We start from the raw sequence: 26,477 nt of genomic DNA on the forward strand, positions 1-26,477 counted from the left end.
CACCTTTCCCCCACCCCTCCACACCTTTCTCCCACCCTCCACACCTTTCCCCCACCCTCCCCTTTCCCCACCCTCCCACCTTTCCCCCACCCCTCCCTTTCCCCTACACCCTCCCTTCTCCCCTTCCCCCCACCCTCCACTCTTTCCCCCCACCTCCCTTTCCCCACACCCCATCTTTCCCCCACCCACCCACCCCCTTTCCCCCACCCTCCCTTTCCCCCACACCCCTCCCATCTTTCCCCCACACCTTCACACTCCCCACCCTCCCCACCTTTCCCCACACCCTCCCACATCTTTCTCCACACCCTCCACACCTTTCCCCCTCCACCTTTCCCCCACCCTCCACCTTTCTCCCACCCTCCACACCATTCCCCCTCTCCATCTTTCCCCACACTCCCTCTTTCCCCCACCTCCACACCTCCACCTTTCCCCCACCTCACCTCCCCCACCCTCCACCTTTCCCCCACCCTCCCTTCTCCCTCCCTCCTTCACCCCTCCCATCTTTCCCCCCACCTCCACCTTTCCCCCACCTTCCACCTTTCCCCACACCCTCCCACAGCTTCCCCACACCTCCCACCTTTCCCCACACCCTCCCCCTTTCTCCCCACCCTCCACCTTTCCCCCCACCCCTCCCATCTTTCCCCCACTCCCACCTTTCCCCACACCCTCCCCACACCTTTCCCCACCCCTCCACCTTTCCCCACACCTTCCCACCTTTCCCCACACCTCCACTTCCCCTCACACCTCTTCTTCCCCCACCCTCCACATCTTTCACACCCTCCACACCTTTCCCCCTCACCCTCATCTTTCCCCCACACCCTCACATCTTTCCCCACCCTCCACATCTTTCCCCCCACCCTCCACACCTTTCCCCTCACCTCCCACACTTTCACCCCCTCCCACACCTTTCCCCCACCCTCCACATCTTTCCCCACACCCTCCCCACCTTTCCCCCCTCCACACCTTTCCCCTCCACACCTTTCCCCCTCACCCTCCACCTTTCCCCACACCCCTCCCACCTTTCCCCCACCCCTCCACATCTTTCCCCCCCTCTCCCACCTTTCCCCCACCTCCCACCTTTCCCCCACCCCTCCCACCTTTCCCCCTCCACTTCTCCCTCCCTTCACTTCTTCCCCCCACACCTCCATCTTTCCCCCACACCCTCCACACCTTTCCCCTCACCCTCCCATCTTTCCCCCACACCCTCCCATCTTTCCCCCCACCCTCCCCACATCTTTCCCCCACACCCTCCACATCTTCCCCCACCCCTCCACATCTTTCCCCACACCCTCCACCTTTCCCCACCCCTCCACCTTTCCCCCACACCCTCCATCTCTTTCCCCACTCTCACACCTTTCCCCCACACCCTCCACACCTTTCCCCCACACCCTCCCCTTTCCCCCACCCTCCACTTCTCCTCACACCTTCACTTCTTCCCCCTCTCCCTCCCCCACACCCCTCCCTTTCCCCTCTTTCCCCTCCCATCTTTCCCCCCACCTCCCCCCCCTCCCACTTTCCCCCACCTCCACATCTTCCCCCCTCCCCCACCCTCCACATCTTTCCCCACCCCTCCACATCTTCCCCCCCTCCCCCTTTCCCCCCCCCTCCCATCTTTCCCCACCCCTCCACATCTTTCCCCACCCTCCCATCTTTCCCCACACCCTCCACACCTTTCCCCCACCCTCCACACCTTTCCCCCACACCCTCCTTCTTCCCCCACCCTCCATCTTTCCCCACCTCCACCTTTCCCCACCTCCACATCTTTCCCCCACCCTCCATCTTTCCCCCACCCTCCTCTTTCCCCCCACACCCCTCACCTTTCCCCCACCCTCCATCTCCCCACACCTCCCACCTTTCCCCCACCCTCCACATCTTTCCCCCCCTCCATCTTTCCCCCCACCCTCCACCTTTCCCCACCCTCCACATCTTTCCCCACCCTCCCATCTTCCCCACCCTCCACATCTTTCCCCACCCCTCCCACACCTTCCCCCACCCCTCCCTTTTCCCCACCCTCCACTTCTTCCCCCCCTCCACACTTTCCCCACACCTCACTCTTCCCCTCCCATCTTTCCCCCACACCCTCCACACCTTTCCCCCACCCTCCACATCTTTCCCCCACCCTCCCATCTTTCCCCCACCCTCCCCCTTTCCCCCACACCCTCCACATCTTTCCCCCCACCCCCTCCCACACCCTCATCTTTCCCCCACCCTCCACCTTTCCCCACACCCTCCCACCTTTCCCCACACCTCCCTTCTTCCCCACCTCCACATCTTTCCCCTCACCCTCCCTCTTTCCCCCACCCTCCATCTTTCCCCACCTCCCACCCTCCACACCTTCCCCACACCCTCCACCTTCTTCCCCCCACCTCCCCACTCTTTCCCCCCTCACCCTCCACATCTTCCCCCACCTCCCACACCTTTCCCCCTCCTCCACCTCTTCCCCCACACCTCCACTCTTTCTCCCCCTACCTCCACATCTTTCCCCACACCCTCCATTTTCCCCCACACCCCACACCTTCCCCCCACACCCTCCACTCTTCCCCACACCCTCCATTCTTTCCCCCCACCCACACCTTTCCACCCTCCACATCTTTCCCCACACCCCACCCCCTGCCCACACCCTCTCCACATCTTTCCCTCACCCTCCACACCTTTCCCCCACACCCTCCACTCTTCCCCCACACCCTCCACACCTTTCCCCCCCACACCTCCACACCTTTCCCCTCACCTCCCATCTTTTCCCCCATTATCCTCCATGACCTTTTTCACACTTCTTTCCACACCTCCTCATCTTTCCCCACACCCTCCCTTCTTTCCCCCACCCCCCTCCACACCTTCCCCACACCCACCCTTTCCCCCACACCCTCCACCCTTCCCCCCCACACCCCTCCCACACCTTTCCTCACACCCTTCTTTCCACACCCTCCACTTCTTCCCCTCACCCTCCACCTTTTCCCCTACACCTCCGCCTTTTCCCACCCTCCACATCTTTCCCCCCTCACCCTCCCATCTTTCCCCCACACCCTCCCTTCTTCCCCACACCCTCCACATTCTTCCCCCCACCCTCCACTCTTCCCCCACCCTCCATACCTTTCCCCACCTCACCTTCCACACCTCCACATCTTTCCACACCTCCACATCTTTTTCCCCCCTCACCCTCCACATCTTTCCCCCCCACACCTCCACACACCTTTCTCCCCCCCCCACACCCTCCACACCTTTCCCCCACACCCACTCCCCCACACCTCTCCCTCTTTCCCTCACCTCCACCTCTTCCCCCCACACCCATTCTTTCCCCACATCTCCATTTCTTCCCCACATTCTCCACTTCTTCCCCACACCTCTCCAACCTTTTCTCTCCCCCTCACACCTCCATATCTTTCCCCCACCTCCACTTCTTCCCCACACCCCTCCACATCTTTTCCCCACCCTCCACACCTCTTCCCCCACCCTCCATTCTTCCCCCCACCCTCCAGCTCCTTCCTCACCCCCACTTCTTCCCCCACACCCCCACTCTTTCCCCCCACCTCCCACTTCTCCCCCATCTCCTCCACTTCTTCCCCACACCTCCACACTTCTTTCCCCCACCCTCCACTCTTCCCCCCACCTCTCCACACTTTCCCTCCTCCACTTCTTCCCCCCACCACTTCTTCCCCTCACCTCCCCATTCTTCCCCACCCTCCACTCCTTCCCCCACACCCCTCCACTTCCCCCTCACCCTCCACTCTTCCCCCACCCTCCTTCTTCCCCACCTCCACCTCTTTCACCTCCACCCCCTTCCCCCCACCCTCCACCTTTCCCCCACACCCTCCACTTCTTTCCCCCCCCCACACCTCCACTTCTTCCCCCCACACCCTCCACTCTCTTCCCCACCTCTCCCCCTTCTCCCACTTCTTCCCCCTCACCTCCACTTCTTCCCCTCACCCTCCACTTCTTCCCCCACACCTCCACTTTTCCCCCACCCCCACTTTTCCCCCCCACCCTCCCCCCCCCACCTCCACTTCTTCCCCACCTCCATCTTTCCCCACCTCCCATCTTCCACTATTCAAGTATAACTTTTTTCTTTCATCTTATTTCTTTATCACTTCACTTCTTTCTCCTCCTCTATATCTTGTATCTGTTCTTCCTGAATTAATCTGGAGACTCACAACAGCGTCGTCATTAAAGCCTTTATATTGTCACCTATCATCTGCTATATTATCTCCTCAACGATAACCTAACCTAACCCAATTTAATTTAGTCTGTCTGTCTTTATGTATATATGTGGTGTAATGGTCAGCATGCTCGCCTCAAACGAGTAGACCCGGGTTCGATATCCGGGTAGGATGAAACTATGGGTAAGTTCCTATACGCCATTTGCTTCTGTCTATCCAGCAGTAATTGGGAACCTGGATCTTAATCAATTTGCGGATCGTGTTCTGGGGTAATGGTTGGCCAGTACAGCTGGCAGGTTGTCCGGACTTCTCGGACTATTCCTTGACACTGGGTCATACAGCTCGTTAACTCAGGGTGTGGTTGTTGTGTTCGCGACAGCTTCTACACTTTAAACAACTTCACGCCTAGGTGGCCCTTGGGCCATGTCCTCGTTACACGAGGCAACCATTATATATGTATTGTATGTGGTAATAATAATAATAATAATAATTTTTTTTTATATAATAATAATAATAATAATAATAATAATAATAATAATAATAATAATAATAATAATAATAATAATAATAATAATAATAATAATAATTATTTAGAAAAAATAATAGTACTTGTTATGATGATAAAATTTCCAGTTGCAAAAATGTGATTGTTAAATGGAATACCAATAGATATTCAGTATATAACTGTACGGTATATAAAATGAAACAAACATTTTTTATATGCAGATAACATTTATAGAACTCTGATCAGCTGTGTACTGCACACACACACACACACACACACACACACACACACACACATACAATAGACACATCTTACTTTTTCTAATATGTTGCAGCCAATGGTCTCAAGCCTCGGTATTCACGGCAACAATAAGTTACTCAATAATTCATCTCACCTTTTGACAAACTTGACGGTGACATTTATAAAAGAAAATTGACCTCCAGGTAACATTAATTACCTGGTTCAATACGTAGTTGTAATTAATCCATAAGTTATTAAAGGCTACTGAATTATAACAGAACCATTGTGTGTTGCAGTAGAAATTATGGGACACTTTACCATCTACTTAACAGAATGAGAGTGAAGAGAGTTGTGAATATAAGTGACTTTTGTTAATTGTTTAGGTAGTCTTTGTGATCCTGTTGTATTAACAATAATAATAATAATAATAATAATAATAATAATAATAATAATAATAATAATAATAATAATAATTAATAACAATATAATAATAATAATAATAATAATAATAATAATAATAATAATAATAATAATAACAATAATAATAATAATAATAATAATAATAATAATAATAATAATAATAATAATAACAATAATAATTTTTTTTTATAATAATAATAATAATAATAATAATAAATGACAAGACAGGTAAACCTTTAAGAGGGGTGATGAGGTACCTTCATAATTAACCTCAGAACTCGTTGTTGAGGGTAACCTGACAGTTTGTTTGTTTGTTTGTTATAAATATTATGTTAAGCTGCAGACGTTTCACATGCTATTAGCACCAGGTGTTCGGTACAGGTAAAGTTGTTTATAAACCAGGTATTACTTCAGTAATTATCTTGACTTAAAGAGGGAATTCAGTTTATAAGTATAAGCATCAAACAGGTAAGTTCAGGAAATTACTCTGATGAATCTCACCAGAAGGCTTGAACGTTTTTTATCCATTATTACATCATCACTACATTATTACATCATCACTACGTTATTACGTCATCACTACGTTATTACATCATCACTACATTATTACGTCATCACTACGTTATTACATCATCACTGCATTATTACATCATCACTACGTTTTCGTCTCATACTTATACATCAGCGCCGTCACGTTTTACTCATCATTACATCATCACTACATTATTCATATCACTGCATTATTACATCATCACTCGTTTCTTCATCACTCGTTTTACATCATCACTGCATTTTCGTCATCACTCGTTATTACATCATCATTATTCGTATCGTTATTACATCATCACTGCTTATTAATTCTACGTTTAGTCATCACTCTTTCATCATCACTGCATTATTACGTCATCACTATGTTATTACATCATCACTACATTATTACATCATCACTGCATTATTACATCATCACTACGTTATTACGTCATCACTACGTTATTACATCATCACTACATTATTACGTCATCACTTCGTTATTACATCATCACTACATTATTACATCATCACTACATTAATACATCATCACTACATTATTACATCATCACTGCATTATTACATCATCACTACGTTATTACGTCATCACTACGTTATTACATCATCATGTAGATAGAAGAGCAGACTGAGGCTACTGGTGTTGATAGAATGATGATGGGCTACAGAGTCACATTCTTTCTTTATACAAAGTTTCCTGTGTGTGTGTGTGTGTGTGTGTGTGTGTGTGTGTGTGTGTGTGTGTGTGTGTGTGTAATATTTATATATGTAATAATAATAATAAACGGTTTATTAATAGAGTTGCAGCCGGTGGCTGAAAATATACAGGCTTACATTTGATTTAAACATAATGATATAATATGCGTTGAATACATTTACAGGGCTGTACAGTACATAAATCAGGAGTTGTTTATTATTTTAACAATAGATGGGATGGTGCTGTTCTTATATTTATCGGTGCGGGCTCTTATGGGCTGAATTTTGTTGTAGTGGCGGACTGCGCGAGGTGGGTGGGGGACTGCCGGTGGCAGGAGGTGGCGATGACAAGGTGCATTAGTTGGCTGCCAAACCTTTCCAGTGCTTGGTGGTGGAGGTCACTGGGGGATGGCATTTCCAGGGTGGTGAGAGCGTTGGTGTAGCCGGAGTATTCTGCGCCGAGCATGATTCTGCAGGCCCTTTTCTGTACCTTCTCTAGCTGACGTTGTTGGGTGGAGTTGAGAGAAGACGACCAGGCTGGTGACGCATACGTTAGTTTGGGGAAAATAAAGGCGTTGTAGATGGTCCCAAGTGACCTAAGTCGTCGTAGCATGTAGAGACGGTACGAGGCTGCCTTGACTGTGTTATTTACATGGGCCTTCCAGTCAAGTTTGTTGTCTATAGTTACACCCAGGAGTTTGGCAGACTGCACCAGCTGGAGAGGATGGGCACCCACTGTGACTGATGGGGCTTGCACTGGAGTGGTGGCGGTATTGATGTGCATGACTACAGTTTTGGTGTGTGTGTGTGTGTGTGTGTGTGTGTGTGTAATAATAATAATAATAATAATAATAATAATAATAATAATAATAATAATAATGATAATAATATTAATAATAATAATAATAATAATAATAATAATAATAATAATAATTAACGGTTTATTGAAAGGGCATAACAGGAGGAGGAAGAAGCTGAAGAAGAGGAAGAGAAAGAGGAGGAGGAGCAGAAAGAAGATGAGGGGGAGAAACAAGAAAAAAGAGGAGGAAAAAACAGAAGAGGAGCAGCAAAAGGAGGAGAAGGAAGAGGAATCAGAAATGGAAAAGGATGCGGAGAAAACACATATAGGAGGAGGAGGATGAGGAGGAGGAGGAAGCACAAGAGGAAGAGAAGGAAGGAGAAGAAAAGGAAGAAATATCGGAGAAATCAGAAGAGTGAGAGGCAAGAGTGAGAGAGTTTTAACAAGACTTTACCTGACTAGTGAGCTCGACGGTGATAGCTCCTTCAGCCACGTCCTGAAGCCCCTCTACCAGGTGACTCTGCTTCCCCCAGCCGTCAGACGCGACCCAGTGGAAGTAGGACGTCAGGTTGAGTCTCCGCGCCGCCGCCAACACCCCCCTGTAGAAGGTAGAAAAAATAAACAATTAGGCAAGGATTTTTTTTTAGACCAGGTGAGGGGTTTTAGACCAGGTGTGGGTTTGACCAGGTGAGGGGTTTTAGACCAGGTGAGGGGTTTTAGATCAGGTGAGGGGTTTAGACAAGGTGAGGGTTTTCAGACCAAGTGAGGGATTTTAGACCAGGTGAGGGGTTTTAGACCAGGTGTGGTTTTGACCAGGTGAGGGGTTTTAGACCAGGTGAGGGGTTTTAGACCAGGTGAAGGGCTTTAGATCAGGTGAGGAGTTTAGACAAGGTGAGGGTTTTCAGACCAAGTGAGGGATTTTAGACCAGGTGAGGGTTTTTAGAGCAAGTGAGGAAGAGAGAAAGATGAGTAACTGTAGAAGGGAGTGGTGTAGCCAGATGCGTTTTGTACAGTTACCCACAAAAGTCCATTCGTCTCTCCCTCTGAACCACCGAACCTCACCAGACTAATGAATCCGAAGCATTTATGGACAGAATAATGTATCAGTCTACTGCTTCGGGTTGACGAATCTGAATTTCGGGGTTGGTGGTTCAGGATGAGAGGTGACAGGGCTTCAGTGGGTGAGTGTACCATCCCTAGAGAGACAGAAAATAGCAAAACAAATGATGAAAATGCCATGAAAAGAAAAATAAATTGTACGAGAGAGGAAAGAGATAAATGAATTCTCTTTTCGTTTTCAGGTCACACACACACACACACACACACACCCACACCCACACCCACACCCACACACACACACACACACCCACAGTATTCACGTAAAACCCAAACAGAAAAGTTTACCCTCATAAACAAATAATAAGTGACCGTAAACTTGGAAAAAACAGAAAAACTTGGTGACCTTGAAGGAGCAGCACACAGAGGGCGCCACTCAACAGTTGTTTATGTGAGAAAATAGTAGGAGGAAGGAGGGAAGTGGGCCCCCAACACCAGGGCCCATTGCATACCTCACACTCACCTCATCTGTGTACCCGTTGTGTGTCTCTGGTGGGATAAGAACATTCTCAACGCTAAAGACAATGATCTAGACTGTATTTACTTCACTACAAATGACAACCTTACATCACACCTGGACGGCTAACTGAGCAACATTTTTTATAAGCCTTGATGCTTATAAAGCTAGGAAAAGTATATTGTAAGTTTAATGCATCAGAACACGTTGCTGTTGCTGCTGAAGCTGTTGCTGCTGTTGCTGTTGCTGCTGTTGTTGCTGGGTTGCTGCTGCTGCTGCTGCTGTTAAGCTAAGCTGTTGCTGCTGTTGCTGTTGTTGCTGCTGTTGCTGTTGCTGGGTTGCTGTTGTTGCTGTTGCTGTTGAAGCCAAGCCAAGCTGGCCAAGCTGCTGCTTAAGCCAAGCTGCTGTTGCCAAGCTGCTGCCGCCAAGCCGTTGGGCCAAGCTGGCCAAGCCAAGCCAAACCAAACCAAACCAAACCAAACCAAACCAAACCAAACCAAACCAAAACCAAACCAAACCAAACCAAACCAAACCAAACCAAACCAAACCAAACCAAACCAAACCAAACCAAACCAAACCAAAACCAAACCTAACCAAACCAAACCAAACCAAACCTAACCTAACCTAACCTATCCTAAATCAAATACTTTTCTATTAACGTAAATATTTGGTGTTTAAGTCAATGTGATCATAATTTTTTTACCTGGGAGGTCACTTGCCAGCAGGTACGAGTGACTATGGTGAAGTGGAGGATAGTTTTGAGAGACACAGGTACTTCTGTCACACTGATAAAGATGATATTACTAAGACAAGGAGACATAAACACTGATACAACACAAAGAATTAACTCTTGGGATAAATGAACTAGCTATTGTTACTGCAGCCCTAGTACATGTTATGCTGCACTAGTACAGCAGCTATTGTTACTGCAGCTACTAGTACAGTAGCTATTGTTACTGCAGCTCCTAGTACAGCAGCTATTGTTACTGCAGCTACTAGTACAGCAGCTATTGTTACTGCAGCTACTAGTACAGTAGCTATTGTTACTGCAGCTCTAGTACAGCAGCTATTGTTACTGCAGCTACTAGTACAGTAGCTATTGTTACTGCAGCTACTAGTACAGTAGCTATTGTTACTGCAGCCACTAGACAGTAGCTATTGTTACCGCAGCCCTACACAGCAGCTATTGTTACTGGCCACTAGTACAGTAGCTATTGTTACTGCAGCTACTAGTACAGTAGCTATTGTTACTGCAGCTACTAGTACAGTAGCTATTGTTACTGCAGGCTACTAAGTAGTAGCTATTGTTACCGCAGCCACTAGCATAGCAGCTTTTACTGCAGAGCTACTAGTGCAGCTTATTGTTACTGCAGGCTACTAGTACAGTAGCTATTGTTACTGCAGCCACTAGTACAGCAGCTATTGTTACTGCAGCCATAGTACAGTATTACTAAGTCTTTAATGTTGTTACTGCAGCCCTAGTACAGTAGCCATTTTATCTCAGCACAGCAGCCATTGTTACCGCAGCCCTTAGTACAGTAGCTATTGTTACTGCGTAGTCTAGCACAGTAGTTATTGTTACTGCAGCCCTAGTAGAGTTGCTATTGTTTTCTGTAAACCCAGTACAGCAGCTATTGTTAATGCAGCTCCTAGTGCTATTGTTTCTGTAACCCTAGTACAGCAGCTATTAGTACACAGCCCTAGTACAGCAGCTATTGTTACTGCAGCTCCTAGTACAGCAGCTATTGTTACCGTAACTCCTAGTACAGCAGCTATTGTTACAACTCCTAGTACAGCAGCTATTGTTACTGCAGCTCCTAGTACAGCAGCTATTGTTACTACAGCCCTAGTACAGCAGCTATTGTTACTGCAGCCCCAGTACAGCAGCTATTGTTACTGCAGCTCCTAGTGCAGCTCTTGTTACCGTAACTCCTAGCAGCAGCTATTGTTACTGCAGCCCTAGTACAACAGCTATTGTTACTGCAGCCCAGTACAGTAACCATTGTTACTGCAGCTCCTAGTACAGTAGCCATTGTTACTGCAGCTCTAGTACAGTAGCCATTTTTTACTGCAGCTCAGTACAGCAGCTATTGTTACTGCAGCCCTAGTACAACAGCTATTGTTACTGCAGCTCCTAGTACAGTAGCCATTGTTACTGCAGCCCTAGTACAGTAGCTATTGTTACTGCAGCTCAGTACAGCAGCTATTGTTACTGCAGCTCCTAGTACAGTAGCTATTGTTACTGCAGCCCTAGTACAGTAGCTACTGTACTGCAGCCCTCGTACAGCAGCTATTGTTACTGCAGCACCTAGTACAACAGCTATTGTTACTGCAACCCTAGTACAGTAGCCATTGTTACTGCAGCTCCTAGTACATACATAAGAACATAAGAAAGTGGATACTGCAGGAGGCCGACTGGCCCATACAGGCAGATCCCTTTCACACCCATCCCAGCACTTCCATGTGCCTATCCAACTTCGTCTTGAAGCTCCCTAGCGTCCCCGATCCTACTATAGCACTCTGGTAGCCTATTCCACATATCCACAACTCTATTACCAAACCAGTGCTTGCCTATATCCTTTCTGAAACCGAATTTATCTAATTTGAGCCATTTGTTCTAGTTATTTCGTTATTACTGAGCTTCAGAACATCTTCCATTTTACCCTTGTTGTTAATCCCACTTACCCACTTGTACACCTCTATCATATCTCCCCTAACTCTACGCCTCTCTAATGAATGTAAGCCCAAGCTTTTCAGTCTTTCTTCATATGGAAGGTTTCTAATATTATGGATCATGTTTGTCATTCTTCTTTGTACTCTCTCCAAAGAATCTATGTCCATTCTATAAAGGACACCAGAATTGAACCGCATAATCCATGTGTGGCCTACTAATGCTAGGTAAAGTTTCAAGATAACGTCAGCGTTCTGTTACCAGATCAGCAGCTATTGTTACTGCAGCACCAAGTAGCAGCTATTGCTACTGCAGTCCTAGTACAGCAGCTATTGTTACTGCAGCACCAAGTAGCAGCTATTGCTACTGCAGCTCTAGTACAGCAGCTATTGTTACTGCAGCACCAAGCACAGCAGCTATTGCTACTGCAGCTCCTAGTACGAAGCAGCTATTGTTACTGGCACCAAGTGCAACTGTTATTCCTACTGCAGCTCCTAGTACAGCAGCTATTGTTACTGCAGCTCTAGTACTGCAGCTATTGTTACTGCAGCTCTGTACAGTAGCTGTTGTTATCTGAGTTCTTAATCAATAGCTATTGTTAGTGCAGCTCCTAGTACACAGCAGCTATTGTTACTGCAGTTTAATACAATAGCTATTGTAACTGCAGCTCCTAGTACAGCAGCTGTTGTTACTGCAGCCTTAATACAATAGCTATTGTTAGTGCAGCCCTAGTACAGCAGCTATTGTTACTGCAGCACCGGGCACAGCAGCTATTGCTACTGCAGCTCTTAGTACAGCAGCTATTGTTACGTGGCACCAAGCACAGCAGCTATTGCTACTGCAGCCCTGGTAAGCTATTGTTACTGCAGCACCGTACAGCAGCTATTGCTACTGCAGCCCTAGTACAGCAGCTATTGCTACTGCAGCCCCAGTACAGCAGCTGTTGTTACTGCAGCCCTAGTACAGCAACTATTGTTACTGCAGCTCCTAGTACAGCAGTTGTTGTTACTGCAGCTCCCTAGTACAGCAGCTATTGTTACTGCAGCCCTAGGACAGTAGTTGTTACTGCAGCCCTAGTACAGTAGCTGTTGTTACTGCAGCCTTAATACAATAGCTATTGTTACTGCAGCTCTTAATATAGTAGCTATTGTTACTGCAGCCTCAGTACAGCAGCTATTGTTACTGCAGCCCTAGTACAGCAGCTATTGTTACTGCAGCTCCTAGTACAGTAGCTGTTGTTACTGCAGCCTCAGTACAGGAGCTGTTGTTACTGCAGCTCTTAATACAATAGCTATTGTTATGCAGCTCTAGTACAGCAGCTGTTTTTACTGCAGCTCTTAATACAGCAGCTATTGTTAGTGCAGCTCCTAGTACAGCAGCTATTGTTTTGTAACTCCTAGTACAGCAGCTATTGTTAATGCAGCTCTAGTACAGCAGCTATTGTTAGTGCAGCCCTAGTACAGCAGCTATTGTTTTGTAACTCCTAGTACAGCAGCTATTGTTAATGCAGCTCCTGGCAGCTATTGTTAGTGCAGCTCCTGTACAGCAGCTGTTGTTACTGCAGCTCTTAATACAGCAGCTATTGTTAGTGCAGCTCCTAGTACAGCAGCTATTTTTGTAACTCCTAGTACAGCAGCTGTTGACTGCATCTCTTAATACAGCAGCTATTGTTACTGCAGCTCTAGTACAGCAGCTATTGTTACTGCAGCTCCTAGTACAGCAGCTATTGTTTTTAACTCCTAGTACAGCAGCTATTGTTACTGCAGCTCTAATACAATAGCTATTGTAACTGCAGCTCCTAGTACAGCAGCTATTGTTACTGCACTCTTAATACAATAGCTATTGTTACTGCAGCCCAAGTACAGCAGCTATTCCTACTGCAGCTCCTAGTACAGCAGCTATTGTTACTGCAGCTACTAGTACAGTAGCTATTGTTACTGCAGCTCCTAGTACAGTAGCTATTGTTACTGCAGCTACTAGTACAGCAGCTATTGTTACTGCAGCTCCTAGTACAGCAGCTATTGTTACTGCAGCTCCTAGTACAGCAGCTATTGTTACTGCAGCTCCTAGTACAGCAGCTATTGTTACTGCAGCTCCTAGTACAGTAGCCATTGTTACTGCAGCTCCTAGTACAGCAGCTATTGTTACTGCAGCCCTAGCACAGCAGCTATTGTTACTGCAGCTCCTAGTACAGTAGCCAGCTGTTATGCAGCCCTAGTACAGAGCTATTGTTACTGCAGCCCTAGTACAGCAGCTATTGTTACTGCAGCCCTAGTACAGCAGCTATTGTTACTGCAGCTCCTAGTACAGTAGCCATTGTTACTGCAGCTCCTAGTACAGCAGCTATTGTTACTGCAGCTCCTAGTACAGTAGCCATTGTTACTGCAGCTCCTAGCACAGAAGCTATTGTTACTGCAGCTCCTAGTACAGCAGCTATTGTTACTGCAGCTCCTAGTACAGTAGCCATTGTTACTGCAGCTCCTAGCACAGAAGCTATTGTTACTGCAGCTCCTAGCACAGAAGCTATTGTTACTGCAGCTCCTAGTACAGTAGCCATTGTTACTGCAGCTCCTAGTACAGCAACTATTGTTACTGAGGCTCCTAGTACAGCAACTATTGTTACTGCAGCTCCTAGTACAGCAGCTATTGTTACTGCAGCGCCTAGTACAGCAACTATTGTTACTGAAGCTCCTAGTACAGCAGCTATTGTTACTGCAGTCCTAGTACAGCAACTATTGTTACTGAGGTCATAGTACAGCAACTATTGTTACTGAGGTCTTAGTACAGCAGCTATTGTTACTGCAGCCTAGTACAGCAACTATTGTTACTGAGGTTCCTAGCACAGCAACCATTGTTACTGAGCCCTAGTACAGCAGCTATTGTTACTGCAGCTCCTAGTACAGCAACTATTGTTACTGAAGCTCCTAGTACAGCAGCTATTGTTACTGCAGCTCCTAGTACAGCAACTATTGTTACTGAGGCTCCTAGTACAGCAACTATTGTTACTGCAGCTCCTAGTACAGTAACTATTGTTACTGCAGCTCCTAGTACAGCAGCTATTGTTACTGCAGCTCCTAGTACAGTAACTATTGTTACTGAAGCTCCTAGTACAGCAGCTATTGTTACTGCAGCTCCTATACAGCAACTATTGTTACTGAGGCTCCTAGTACAGCAGCTATTGTTACTGCAGCTCCTAGTTCATAGCTATTGTTGCGGTATATATTGTTACGACACTGGTACCGTCTTTCCCAGGCTCTAGATTGTAATACCTGGAAACACAGCTCGACTCCCGTCTCATAAACACAGTAAAGATTACAGGTAAAAAGACTACAAGATCTGAAGTGCCTTTGACTCGGTGTTGCCTTGAAGATTACCGCCAGTTCAGTTCTTCTATTCTATAATTAAACTTTATTTTTAAATGTCCTTTTTTTTCCGAGGTTGAATTTCTTAACAGCTGTGAGAGTGAGTGTCTGGTGAGCGTGTGAGCAGCATGTGTGTGTGTGTGTGTGTGTGTGTGTGTGTGTGTGTGTGTGTGTGTGTGTGTGTCTGTGTGTGTGTGTATTATTCCACGACACACGCACGTACAGACACAGACAGACAGACAGACTATATTAAAGGTTATGTTCCAAGCCTCCACGAATGAGGTAGTGTAGAGCCACCAGACTGAGGGAGTGAAGGAGGAGGGAGGGAGGTAAAGTGAGGTAATAGGAGAAAGACGAAGAGAAAGACGAAAGAGGAGAATAAAGAAGAAAATCCTGGTAAGAATTAGAAGAAATACCGCTAATTAAATGGTTCAGAGATTAAACAAACACGGAGAGGAAGATTAAACCAAGATGAAATAAAATAATATACCCTCAAGTACAGATATAAAATAAAGTCTTTTCTAATTAGCACAGGTGTTCAAGACGCGTGACTACAGGTGACAACAGGTAGCCGATAATTACACATAGTCAAATCATAGTTCTGCCCCGGACACACCCCAGCTGAGAGGAAAAAAGGAGTTTAAGTTTGTGAATTTCGATTACAATTTATTTTATGATCAGGTACAAAATCTGTCTATAAAACTTCACACTACAGAAATGACAAGAACGAGAGAAATACAAAAAATCAATAATATTACAGGAGTCGTTATTGTATTTTTTTTATAATATCCTCTTAGTTTTTTAATGATATTTAGTGTATCATTATCAACTTAGTCTTGTCCTACATCCTGATACATGAGGGACCTGACCATCCTCTTCTTCGATCCTTCCTCCTTCTATCCAATCATGCCAAATTTTCTCTATCCTATCCTCCATCCGCGTCAGCCCCGCCTTTACACACACACACACACACACACACATTCAAAGTCTTCATCATCCTCTCAAGTGAAATCCTCCCGTGACAGGACTTCGTTTTCTTTTGACAATTTAGAAGACAAAATGTATCAGACAATTTGCACAATAAAAACTTCGCTATGTTGGGACGTATAAACTTTTCCTTTTAACTTGATCAATTAAATACTTTATTATGATTATTATTTCATCAGACACGTGTGTAGATTTTTATGACAATACTTCGGGGGAAACTGATTCTCTTAAACAATATTTGTGAGTTCATTGTTTTGGGTGTTTTAGCATCCTACACCTTCGCTGAAAACAGTTTCTCACAATTTTGTCTTTCAACCTTTATTTTTGACGCGTTATCCGTATTGGCAGACGTGTCAATCTTGCTAACAGGGACACCAAGCCAGAGATACAAGGACTGATGGTAAGGAATGTTTGTATTTTTGTAGAATTTATTAACTCATGGTTGGTGTCAGGGTGAAAATATGTCAGCAGTTGAATGTTTGTGTGTCTAGTGTACTCTTATCATCATCATCATCATCATCATCATCATCATACTTTACCTGCGTCTTACCCAGGTCATTACCACACCTGTGTTTGAAAGTTAATAAGTGTTATATTAACATCTCTTACCTGTTACCATTTTCTTTTTTTAATAACAGGTTTTTATTTATGTATTTTTTTTGTTTCCTTATCATCATCATCATCATCTTCCCTACATTACAGTTATTGGTTTACTTTATTGAGTTATTCTACCCTAATAGACAGAATGCTCAGAAAGTTAACATCTCCCCTAACTAAAGATTTTTTCCCCTACAAAACCAAACAAATTTTCCCTCTCTCTTATACCCCCAGACAGCCTTAGCAACATTCTCAGCACCTGTAACAAACCTTTACCTCCACTAGTTGTCTCAAGATGGTGGTGTTGGTCTTCATAGTTTATCTTGAAGTAGTAATTCTCATTTTTTATTCTCCTTCTTCTCTTCCGCATCATTTATATTCCGCACGCCCACCTAACATGCAAATCTCCTTGGTAACTGCTTGCTACCATTTTTCTGGCCAGGTGCTGCGCCGCGGAGGAACACATTCTTCAAACAGTTCTTCTTAAAGTGGAAAAACACTCACTGTAAACTTCCATTGTGGACAGCGTCTTGGTTCCTTCCCTCCCTCCCTCAACCTTCCACGGTCCCCCTCCTTCCTGCACGCACCTAACCTCATCTTACCTGACTGCATTTTCCCCTCACTTCACTACTTCTCCTCACCTAACCTCACGATTCTCTCCTTCACCTTATCTTACTGTTCTCTCCCTTACCTACCCCTAGCATTCCCTCTCTCGCCTCACCTTCCCATTCTTTCCTTCACCTCACGTCTCCTCACCTCACCTTACTATTCGTTCCCTCACCTCACCTCAGCCATCCAATCTCACCTTCCTCACCACCTTTCCTTCTACTTCATCTGTCATTCTGGTTGTTCTTTTCTTTCATCCCCAAATTTCATGTCCATTTTGTTTTCTTAGTTTTCTCACCATATTTCTCTTGTGACACTTATGTTTTCCCATCTTCCTCCAGCCGTTCTCCCGTCTTCATCTCATTGCTCTATTCCGATTTTCTCCTGTTCCTCTATTCGTTGTACCACCTGGATAATATATATATATATATATATATATATATATATATATATATATATATATATATATATATATATATATATATATATATATATATATATATATATATATATATATAATATTGTTACGCCGTCTCTTAATTTACTTTAATATCCAAGGTTCTAGGCGTAACCAAACAAAAAGTAAAGCGAAGTAAATTAAAAGGGAATAACAATATATATATATGTGATATCCAGAAATTTCAGAGTAATTTCAAATGCCCCGCCATGAGTGATACTGAGCGTTCAAGGTCATCTGAGGGGAGGGAGCGCTGCCTGCTCGTAGCGAGAGACTGCGGAACTAGGCCTATATGATATTAAATGTAATTTACCGAATTAATAATGATGCGATTCATGCAGTTAAGGGACTATTATTGAATTTGAAATTATTATAGATCGTTTAGCAGTCTGAATAATGTTACGGGTGTCCCAAGGAGTTATTAGTTAGGCGGTAAAGATATCACGTAGACCTAAGGTAACGCCTTGAGGAGACGTGACGCTGGCTAGGCCCAGTCCCGGAGAGCATTCACACAGACAAGACGTTCCGCGCGTCCATCAGAAATAGTCACGTGGCCTAGTCACCTGTGCTGCGCTATTGCAGTATAACAAGTAAGTCTCATTCGATCTCAGACAGGGTTAGATAGGGCAGTGATAAAGTAAACTAGAGCTAACAGTGAGTTCATTTCAGGGTTTCCGTCAGAACCCACTTGACTGGAGTTGACCGGAGTTGACTGCGAGAGATTGACTGCCGTTGATGATTGAGGGTGGCGATTGTCGCCATTGGACCGATCAGTGTAGGCCTGTCACCGTTTAGCGGGGTAGCAAAGGATCTCTTGAGTGAACGAGTGCTCCCGACAACTAACACGACACGGGACCAGCATCAGCAGTGGGTGATCAGTTCTTACCACTCCGGTGCACAACCCCACATGTCCCGAGCAGCTAGTGAAACCCTCTTGCTAACGGGAAGCTAAAGTTTCTCTCAACTGCACAAGGTCTGATTGGCTCACTCTCTTCCTGCCCATGGACGCACTGGGAGTACACTGAGGCTATCTGAGTATATTAATGGTCACACACTGAGACTGTGAGTCTAGGACTCTAGGAGATACCTAGAGGAACATTTTATCTTCCTTATCACGGGTGTAGTTAACACCATTCCTCAGACTGATATTATCTTGACGTGTGTAGTTTAATATTTCTTAAATAATTTTGATAGTAGTGTTTTTTGAATGTTTGTGCCATTAAGTGGAACCAGAGTGATACTGTGATTTGATTCTTTTAATGCCTCTAATTCTTCATAATTCTGATCTCAGGTATAACCTTGTTCCCCAGGGCAGTGGTTAGGTTAGGTTAGGAAGTGTACACCTGTTGGGGTGCTATACTTTTGTTGAGTGATATTATTTTGCTGAAAGCCCTTAAGGCCTATTCATTGTAGAGTATTTAATTTCTTATCTTTTATTACCATTCCTCAGTGACTGATATTATTTTGTTGAAGACCCTTAAGGCCTATTCATTGTGGAGTATTTAATTTCTTATTTTTTAGTACCATTTCCTAAGTGACTGATATTATTTTGTGAAAGCCCTTTAGGCCTGTTCATGTGTGCAAACAACATTTCTTAATACTTCAAATTTATTGTTGCCTGTGTTTCTAATAATTTCTATGTCATGTATAACTTTTATTCCCCAGAGTAGTGTTTAAGTTTAAGTTAAGAGGTGCGCATATTGGTGTACCATTATTTGATTGTGTTTGTAGTGTTGGAGGGAATATAAGTGTCTAAATTTTACAGTGTGTCTCATTCATCCCAGTCACAGACGCTATCCTTCCACGGGTCACGGACAGTTCATTTTGTGTAGTAGATTTAAGTGTTCTTGTGCTGGTTCGGGATTTTTCTCAAAGGGGCGCTTCCACTGCCTTTACCATCTATTAAATTTTAATAAACCCCCAGTCAAGTGAGAAATTAAAGTCCAGCAAATTCCGACCGGTTATATATATATATATATATATATATATATATATATATATATACTATATATATATATATATATATATATATATATATATATATATATATATATATATAAATATATATATATATATATATATATATATACTATATATATATTTTTTTTTTTCTCTGTTAATTGTTTCCATTTACCTTATCCTCTCCGATTACCTGTGTGGGGTTGTAGGTGTTACTGAGGGTTGTGTATGTGTGCATGTGTGTGTGTGTGTGTGTGTGTGTGTGTGTTGAGGTCATCTGGTCCTCCTCACCGTCTCATCTTCACTACACAGTAATGGGTAAAACATTAGGTGACAACGAGAGGTTTTTGACAGTCTCTGTAATACAATATTTTAGTTCGTGTAAATGTTAAAGTTTTGATACACAATTTTAAAAACATGTGGTTTATAGACGTGTTTCCCTAGTCCTCTGAATGTTACTTTAATAAGCGGGTTTGTCGACCTGTCAGTGTGTGAGTCAAGTCGAGGGGATGTGTGGGTAAACATAACGCCAGGCCCAGGTGTGTGTATAACCCGTAACGCCCGCCACACAGTGCAGTACCTGTAACGCCGGCCACAGTGCCAGGCCCGTAACGCCGCCTACAGTGCCACAACGGTAACGCCTGGCCACAGTGCCAGGCCCGTAACGCCGCCCACAGTGCCAGGCCTGTAACCCCGACCCACGGTGCCAGGCCTGTAACACGGCCCACAGTGCCAGGCCCGTAACGCTGGCCACAGTGCACAGGCCTGTGCCAAGCGCCGGCCACAGTGCCAGGCCTGTAACCCCCCACAGTGCCAGAGATGTAACGCGCCCACAGTGCCAGGCCCGTAACGCGGCCACAGTGCCAGGCCTGTAACGCCGCCAGTGCCAGGCCAGTGCCAGGCCTGTAACGCCGGCCACAGTGCCAGGCCTGTAACCCGGCCACAGTGCCAGGCCGTAACACAGTGCCGAGGCCTGTAACGCCGCTACAGTGCCAGGCCTGTAACCCCGCCCACAGTGCCGCTCAGTAACGCCGGCCACAGTGAGGCCCGTAACGCCCCTAAGTGCCAGAACAAGTAACGCCCGTAACGCCGGCCACAGTGCCAGGCCCGTAACGCCGCCTACAGTGCCAGAACAGTAACGCCGGCCACAGTGCCAGGCCGTAACGCCGCCCACAGTGCCAGGCCTGTAACGCCGGCCACAGTGCCGGGCCTGTAACCCCGCCCACAGTGCCGGGCCTGTAACGCCGCCCACAGTGACAGGCCCGTAACGCCGCACAGTGCCAGGCCCGCACAGTGCCGGCCTGTAACGTCGACCACAGTGCCATCCTGCCTTAACCTCGCCTCACATTGCTAGGCTCGCAACGCCGCCCACAGTGCCGGGCCTGTAACGCCGGTCGCAAGTGCCAGACCTGTAACGCCGCCCACAGTGCCACGCCCGCAACGCCGCCCACGGTGCCACGCCGCAACGCCCCCCAGTGCCACACCCGTAACACCATCCATAGTTCGGGCCTGTAACGCCGCCCACAGTGCCACGCCCGCAACGCCGCCCACAGTGCCAGACCTGCAACGCCGGTCATAGTGCCAGGCTCGTAACGCCGCACACAGTGCCACACCGTAACACCATCCATAGTGCCAGGCCTGTAACGCCGCCCATTGCCAGCCCGTAACGTCGCCCAGAGTGCCAGGCCCGTAACGCCGGCCACAGTGACAGGCCCGTAACGTCGCCACAGTGCCGAGGCCTGTAACGCTGGCCACAGTGCCACCCAGTGCCAGGCCGTAACGCCGGCCACAGCGCCAGGCACGTAACGCCGCCCACAGTGCCAGGGCTTTAACACCGGCCCAGTGCCAGGCGTAACGCCGCACACAGAGCCACACCCGTAACGCCATCCATAGTGCCGGGCCGCAACGCGCCAGCCACAGCGCCAGGCACGTAACGCCGCCCACAGTGCCAGGCCTATAACGCCGTCCGTGCCAGGCCGTAACGCCGCACACAGTGCCAGACCCGCAACGCCGGTCATAGTGCTAGGACCGTAACACCACCCATGGTGCCAGGCCACGCCGCCCACAGTGCCAGACCCATAACGCCGGTCATAGGGCCAGGCCCGTAACGCCGCCCACAGTGCCGGGCCTGTAACGCCGGCCACAGTAGGCCCGTAACGCCGCCCACAGTGCCAGGCCTGTAACGCCGGCCACAGTGCCATGCTCGTAATGCCGTACACAGTGCCACACCCGTAACGCCATCCATAGTGCCAGGCCTGTAACGCCGGCCAGTGCCAGACCCGTAACGCCGGCCACAGTGCCATGCTCGTAATGCCGTACACAGTGCCACACCCGTAACGCCATCCAAGTGCCAGGCCTGTAACGCCGCCCACAGTGCTGAGACTCGTAACGCCATCCATAGTGCCAGGCCTGTAACGCCGGCCGCATAGTGAGACCGTAACGCCGGCTATAGTGCCAGGCCTGTAACGCAGGCACAGTACCAGGCCGTAACGCCAGCACAGTGCCAGGCCCGTAGCGCCACCCACGGTGCAGGCCTGTAACTCCGCCCACAGAGCCAGGCCTGTAACGCCGGCCACAGTGCTGAGGCCCGTAACGCGGCCCACAGTGCCAGGCCCGTAACAGAGCACACAGTGACACACCCGTAACGCCCTCCATAATGAAAGGGCCGGTAACGTCGGCCATAGTGCCAGGCTCGTAACGCTGGCCACAGTGCCGGGTCCCGCGCCACCCACAGTGCTAGGCCGTAACGCGGGAGCATAGTGCCAGGCCCGTAACGCCCACAGTGCAAGGCCTTTAACGCCGGCCACTGTGCCAGACCCGTAACGCCGGCCACAGTGCCAGGCCCATAACGCTGCCCCACAGTGCAGGCCTGTATGCTCCGTGCTGGGCCTGTAACACCGGCGACAGTTCTAGCCTGTAACGCCGGCCACAGTGCTGAGCCCGTAATGCCGCCCACAGTGCCTTTTCCGTCAACGCCGGCCAGTGCCGGGCGTAACGCACCGTGCCACACCCGTAACGTCATAGTGCCAGGCCTAACGCCGCCCACAGTGCCAGGCCGTAATGCCCCCACAGTCCAGGCCGTAACGCCGCACACAATGCCAGACCCGTAACGCCGGTCACAGTGCCGGCCGTAACGCCGCCGACAGTGCTCAGCCTGTAACGCCGACCACATGCTGGGCCCGTAACGCCGCCCACAGTGCCGGGCTGTAACGCCGGTCATAGTGCCAGGCTCCAACGCCGCACACAGTGCCACACCCGTAACACATCCACAGTGCCAGGCCTGTAACGCCGGCCATAGTGCCAACTGTAACGCCGGCCATAGTGCCAGGCCTGTAACGCCGGCCAGTGCGACCGAAACGCCGCCACAGTGCCAGGTAACGCGGTCACAGTGCCAGCCGTAACGCCACCCACACTAGGCCTGTAACGCCGGGCCACAGTGCTAGGCCCGTAACGCCGCCCACAGTGCCAGGCCCGTAACACGCACACAGTGCCACACCCGTAACGCCCTCCATACTGAGGGCCGGTATATCGGCCATAGTGCCAGGCTCGTAACGCCGGCCACGGTGCCGGGCCAATACGCCAACCACAGTGCCAGGCCCCCGGCCACAGTGCCAGGCCCGTAACGTCGCCCACAGTGCCAGGCCTGTAACGCCGGCCACAGTGCGCTGCAACGCCGCACGAGCCACACCACGCCATCCATAATGCCAGGCCTGTAACGCCGCCTACACAGGCCGTAACGCCGGCCTAGTGCCAAGTCCGTAACGCCGCCCACGGTGCCAGGCCCCGCGCTGGCCACAGTTCCAGCTAATGCCAGACCCATAACGCTGCCACACCAGGCCTATAACGCTGCACATTGCAGCCGTAACACCGGCGACAGTGCTGGGCCCGTAACGCCGGCCACAGTGCCAGGCCATAACGCTGGCCACAGTTCCAGGTTTTTGCCGGGCTGCAACGCGCCCACAGTGCAGGCCTATAACGCTGCCTAAGGCCTGTAACCGGCGACAGTGCCAGGCCCGTAACGTCGCCTACGCCAGGCCTGGCACCGCCAGGCCTGTAACGCCGCCCACAGTGCCAGGGTTCAGGAGATCTGTGTCAATCTTTGGTCATTCAAATACAGCAACCTGTACGTCACGGTAAGAGAATTGAGCCGATTAAAGACAAAACAAAAACTGCGAAATACTTTGAACACAAAGATTGACAATTACTGTTTATATTAAGTTTTCAGTTTGGGGAGAGGACGATCTGTCGGTCACACGCCTCCAGACTCGCTTTTAACGTTTAATGAAAGATTGTTAAAATACAGGGTGTCCATCCTATGATGAGAGCATACTGTTTTTAGGGTAATGTTATGAACACCCTGTATATTCAGGTCATTGATATCTTCACTGCCTAGATTAACGTATGTTTACTCAGGTGAGTTATGAACAGTTAATGGTTGTTTACTCAGGTGAGTTACGAACAGTTAATGGTTGTTTACTCAAGTGAGTTATGAACAGTTAATGGTTGTTTACTCAAGTGATTACGAACGTTATGGTTGTTTACTCAGGTGAGTTATGAACAGTTGGTTGTTTATCAGGTGAGTTATGAACAGTTGGTTGTTTACTCAAGTGAGTTACGAACAGTTAATGGTTGTTTACTCAAGTGAGTTATGAACAGTTAATGGTTGTTTACTCAAGGAGTTATGAACAGTTAATGGTTGTTTACTCAGGTGAGTTATGAACAGTTAATGGTTGTTTACTCAAGTGAGTTACGAGCAGTTAATGGTTGTTTACTCAGGTGAGTTATGAACAGTTAATGGTTGTTTACTCAAGTGAGTTACGAACAGTTAATGGTTGTTTACTCAGGTGAGTTATGAACAGTTTGGTTGTTTACTCAGGTGAGTTATGAACAGTTAATGGTTGTTTACTCAGGTGAGTTATGAACAGTTAATGGTTGTTTACTCGGTGGTTATGAACAGTTAATGGTTGTTTACTCAGGTGAGTTATGAACAGTTAATGGTTGTTTACTCAGGTGAGTTATGAAGAGTTAATGGTTGTTACTCATGAGTTACGAACAGTTAATGGTTGTTTACTCAAGTGAGTTACGAACAGTTAATGGTTGTTACTCAGGTGAGTTATGAACAGTTAATGGTTGTTTACCGAGTTGGGCGAACAGTTATTTGTTTACGCAGGTGAGTAGGAACAGTTAATGGTTGTATACTCAGGTGAGTTACGAACAGTTAATGGTTGTTTACTCGTTAGTTACGAACAGTTAATGGTTGTTTACTCGGTGGTTACGAACAGTTAATGGTTGTTTACTCAAGGAGTTACTTACCAGTTAATGGTTGTTTACTCAAGTGAGTTACGAACAGTTAATGGTTGTATACCAGGTGAGTTATGAACAGTTAATGGTTGTTTACTCAAGTGAGTTACGAACAGTTAATGGTTGTTTACTCAGGTGAGTTTGAAACAGTTAATGGTGATGCAGGTGAGTTATGAACAGTTAATGGTTGTTTACTCAAGTGAGTTACGAACAGTTAATGGTTGTTTACTCAGGTGAATGATGAACAGTTAATGGTTGTTTACTCAGGTGAGTTATGAACAGTTAATGGTTGTTTACTCAGGTGAGTTATGAACAGTTAATGGTTGTTTAACTGAGTTACGAACAGTTAATGGTTGTTTACTCAATGAGTTACGAACAAATGGTTGTTTATCAGGTGAGTTATGAACAGTTAATGGTTGTTTACTAAGTGAGTTACGAACAGTTAATGGTTGTTTACTCAAGTGAGTTACGAACAGTTAATGGTTGTTACTCAAGTGAGTTACGAACAGTTATGGTTGTTTACTCAAGTGAGTTACGAACAGTTAATGGTTGTTTACTCGGAGTTGTTTAACAGTTAATGGTTGTTTACGCATGTGAGTTATGAACAGTTAATGGTTGTTTACTCAAGTGAGTTACGAACAGTTAATGGTTGTTTACTCGTGAGTTATGAACAGTTAATGGTTGTTTACTCGTGAGTTATGAACAGTTAATGGTTGTTTACCAAGTGAGTTACGAACAGTTAATGGTTGTTTACTCAGGGAGTTACGAACAGTTAATGGTTGTTTACTCAGGTGAGTTACGAACAGTTAATGGTTGTTTACTCGTGAGTTATGAACAGTTAATGGTTGTTTACTCAGGTGAGTTATGAACAGTTAATGGTTGTTAATTCATGACAATTTGTATTTATTGTGTTTTTACCTCGTATCATATTATTTCAGGTCTTTTAAGCCTTAATTTTAATTCGGTGACATTTGACCTGCTGTTGCGTCACCAGGGATGTAATTCCACAGTCAATCAATCTTTGGTGACAACTAGTGATAACAACTGATGACCAACATGTCTACTGTAGTTACCATAGTTTGAGCTCCGCCGGGCCGCCAACATGTCTGTAGTTACCATAGTGGAGCTCCGCCGGACACCAACATGTCTACTGTAGTTACCATAGTGTGTCCGCCGGGCCCCAACATGTCTACTGTAGTTACCATAGTGTGAGCTCCGCCGGGCCGCAACATGTCTGTAGTTACCAGTGTGAGCTCCGCCGAGCCGCCAATGTCTACTGTAGTTACCATAGTGTGAGCTCCGCCGGGGCCAACGTGTCTACTGTAGTTACCATAGTGTGAGCTCCGCCGGGCCGCCAACGTGTCTACTGTAGTTACCATAGTGTGAGCTCCGCCGGGCCGCCAACATGTCTACTGTAGTTACCATAGTGTGAGCTCCGCCGGGCCGCCAACATGTCTGTAGTTACTGTAGGCTCCGCCGGGCCAACATCTACTGTAGTTTACGTGTGGCTCCCGCCGGGCCGCCAACATGTCTACTGTAGTTACCTAGTGTGAGCTTCGCCAGGCCAACATGTCTGTAGTTACCATATGTGAGCCGCCGGGCAA

General features: G+C 47.1%; 1 protein-coding gene across 1 annotated transcript; it reads left to right on the forward strand.

Moving 5' to 3' along the window:
• Positions 1–9,825: 9,825 nt before the first annotated feature.
• Positions 9,826–20,788, forward strand: LOC121874551 (ice-structuring glycoprotein-like). Its single transcript, XM_042378741.1, has 9 exons — positions 9,826–10,020; positions 10,615–10,811; positions 11,869–12,158; positions 12,342–12,453; positions 13,459–13,776; positions 13,874–14,327; positions 14,450–14,784; positions 16,302–16,353; positions 20,672–20,788. The coding sequence occupies exons 1-9, from the start codon at positions 9,826–9,828 to the stop codon at positions 20,786–20,788; spliced, it is 2,070 nt and encodes a 689-aa protein (XP_042234675.1).
• The last annotated feature ends 5,689 nt before the right edge of the window (positions 20,789–26,477 follow it).

The sequence above is a fragment of the Homarus americanus genome, unplaced genomic scaffold (assembly GCF_018991925.1).
Source record: "Homarus americanus isolate GMGI-L3 unplaced genomic scaffold, GMGI_Hamer_2.0 scaffold55640, whole genome shotgun sequence".
NCBI classification, from domain to species: Eukaryota; Metazoa; Arthropoda; class Malacostraca; order Decapoda; family Nephropidae; genus Homarus; species Homarus americanus.

Coding starts and splice junctions, on each gene's coding strand:
- LOC121874551 (XM_042378741.1), top strand. CDS start 9,826: ATGTTATGCTGCACTAGTACAGCAGCTATTGTTACTGCAGCTACTAGT. Junction 12,454..13,458: donor CTATTGCTACTGCAGCCCTG/GTAAGCTATTGT, acceptor TTGTTACTGCAG/CCCAAGTACAGCAGCTATTC. Junction 16,354..20,671: donor CAGAGATACAAGGACTGATG/GTAAGGAATGTT, acceptor CGCCGGCCACAG/TGCCAGGCCCGTAACGCCGC.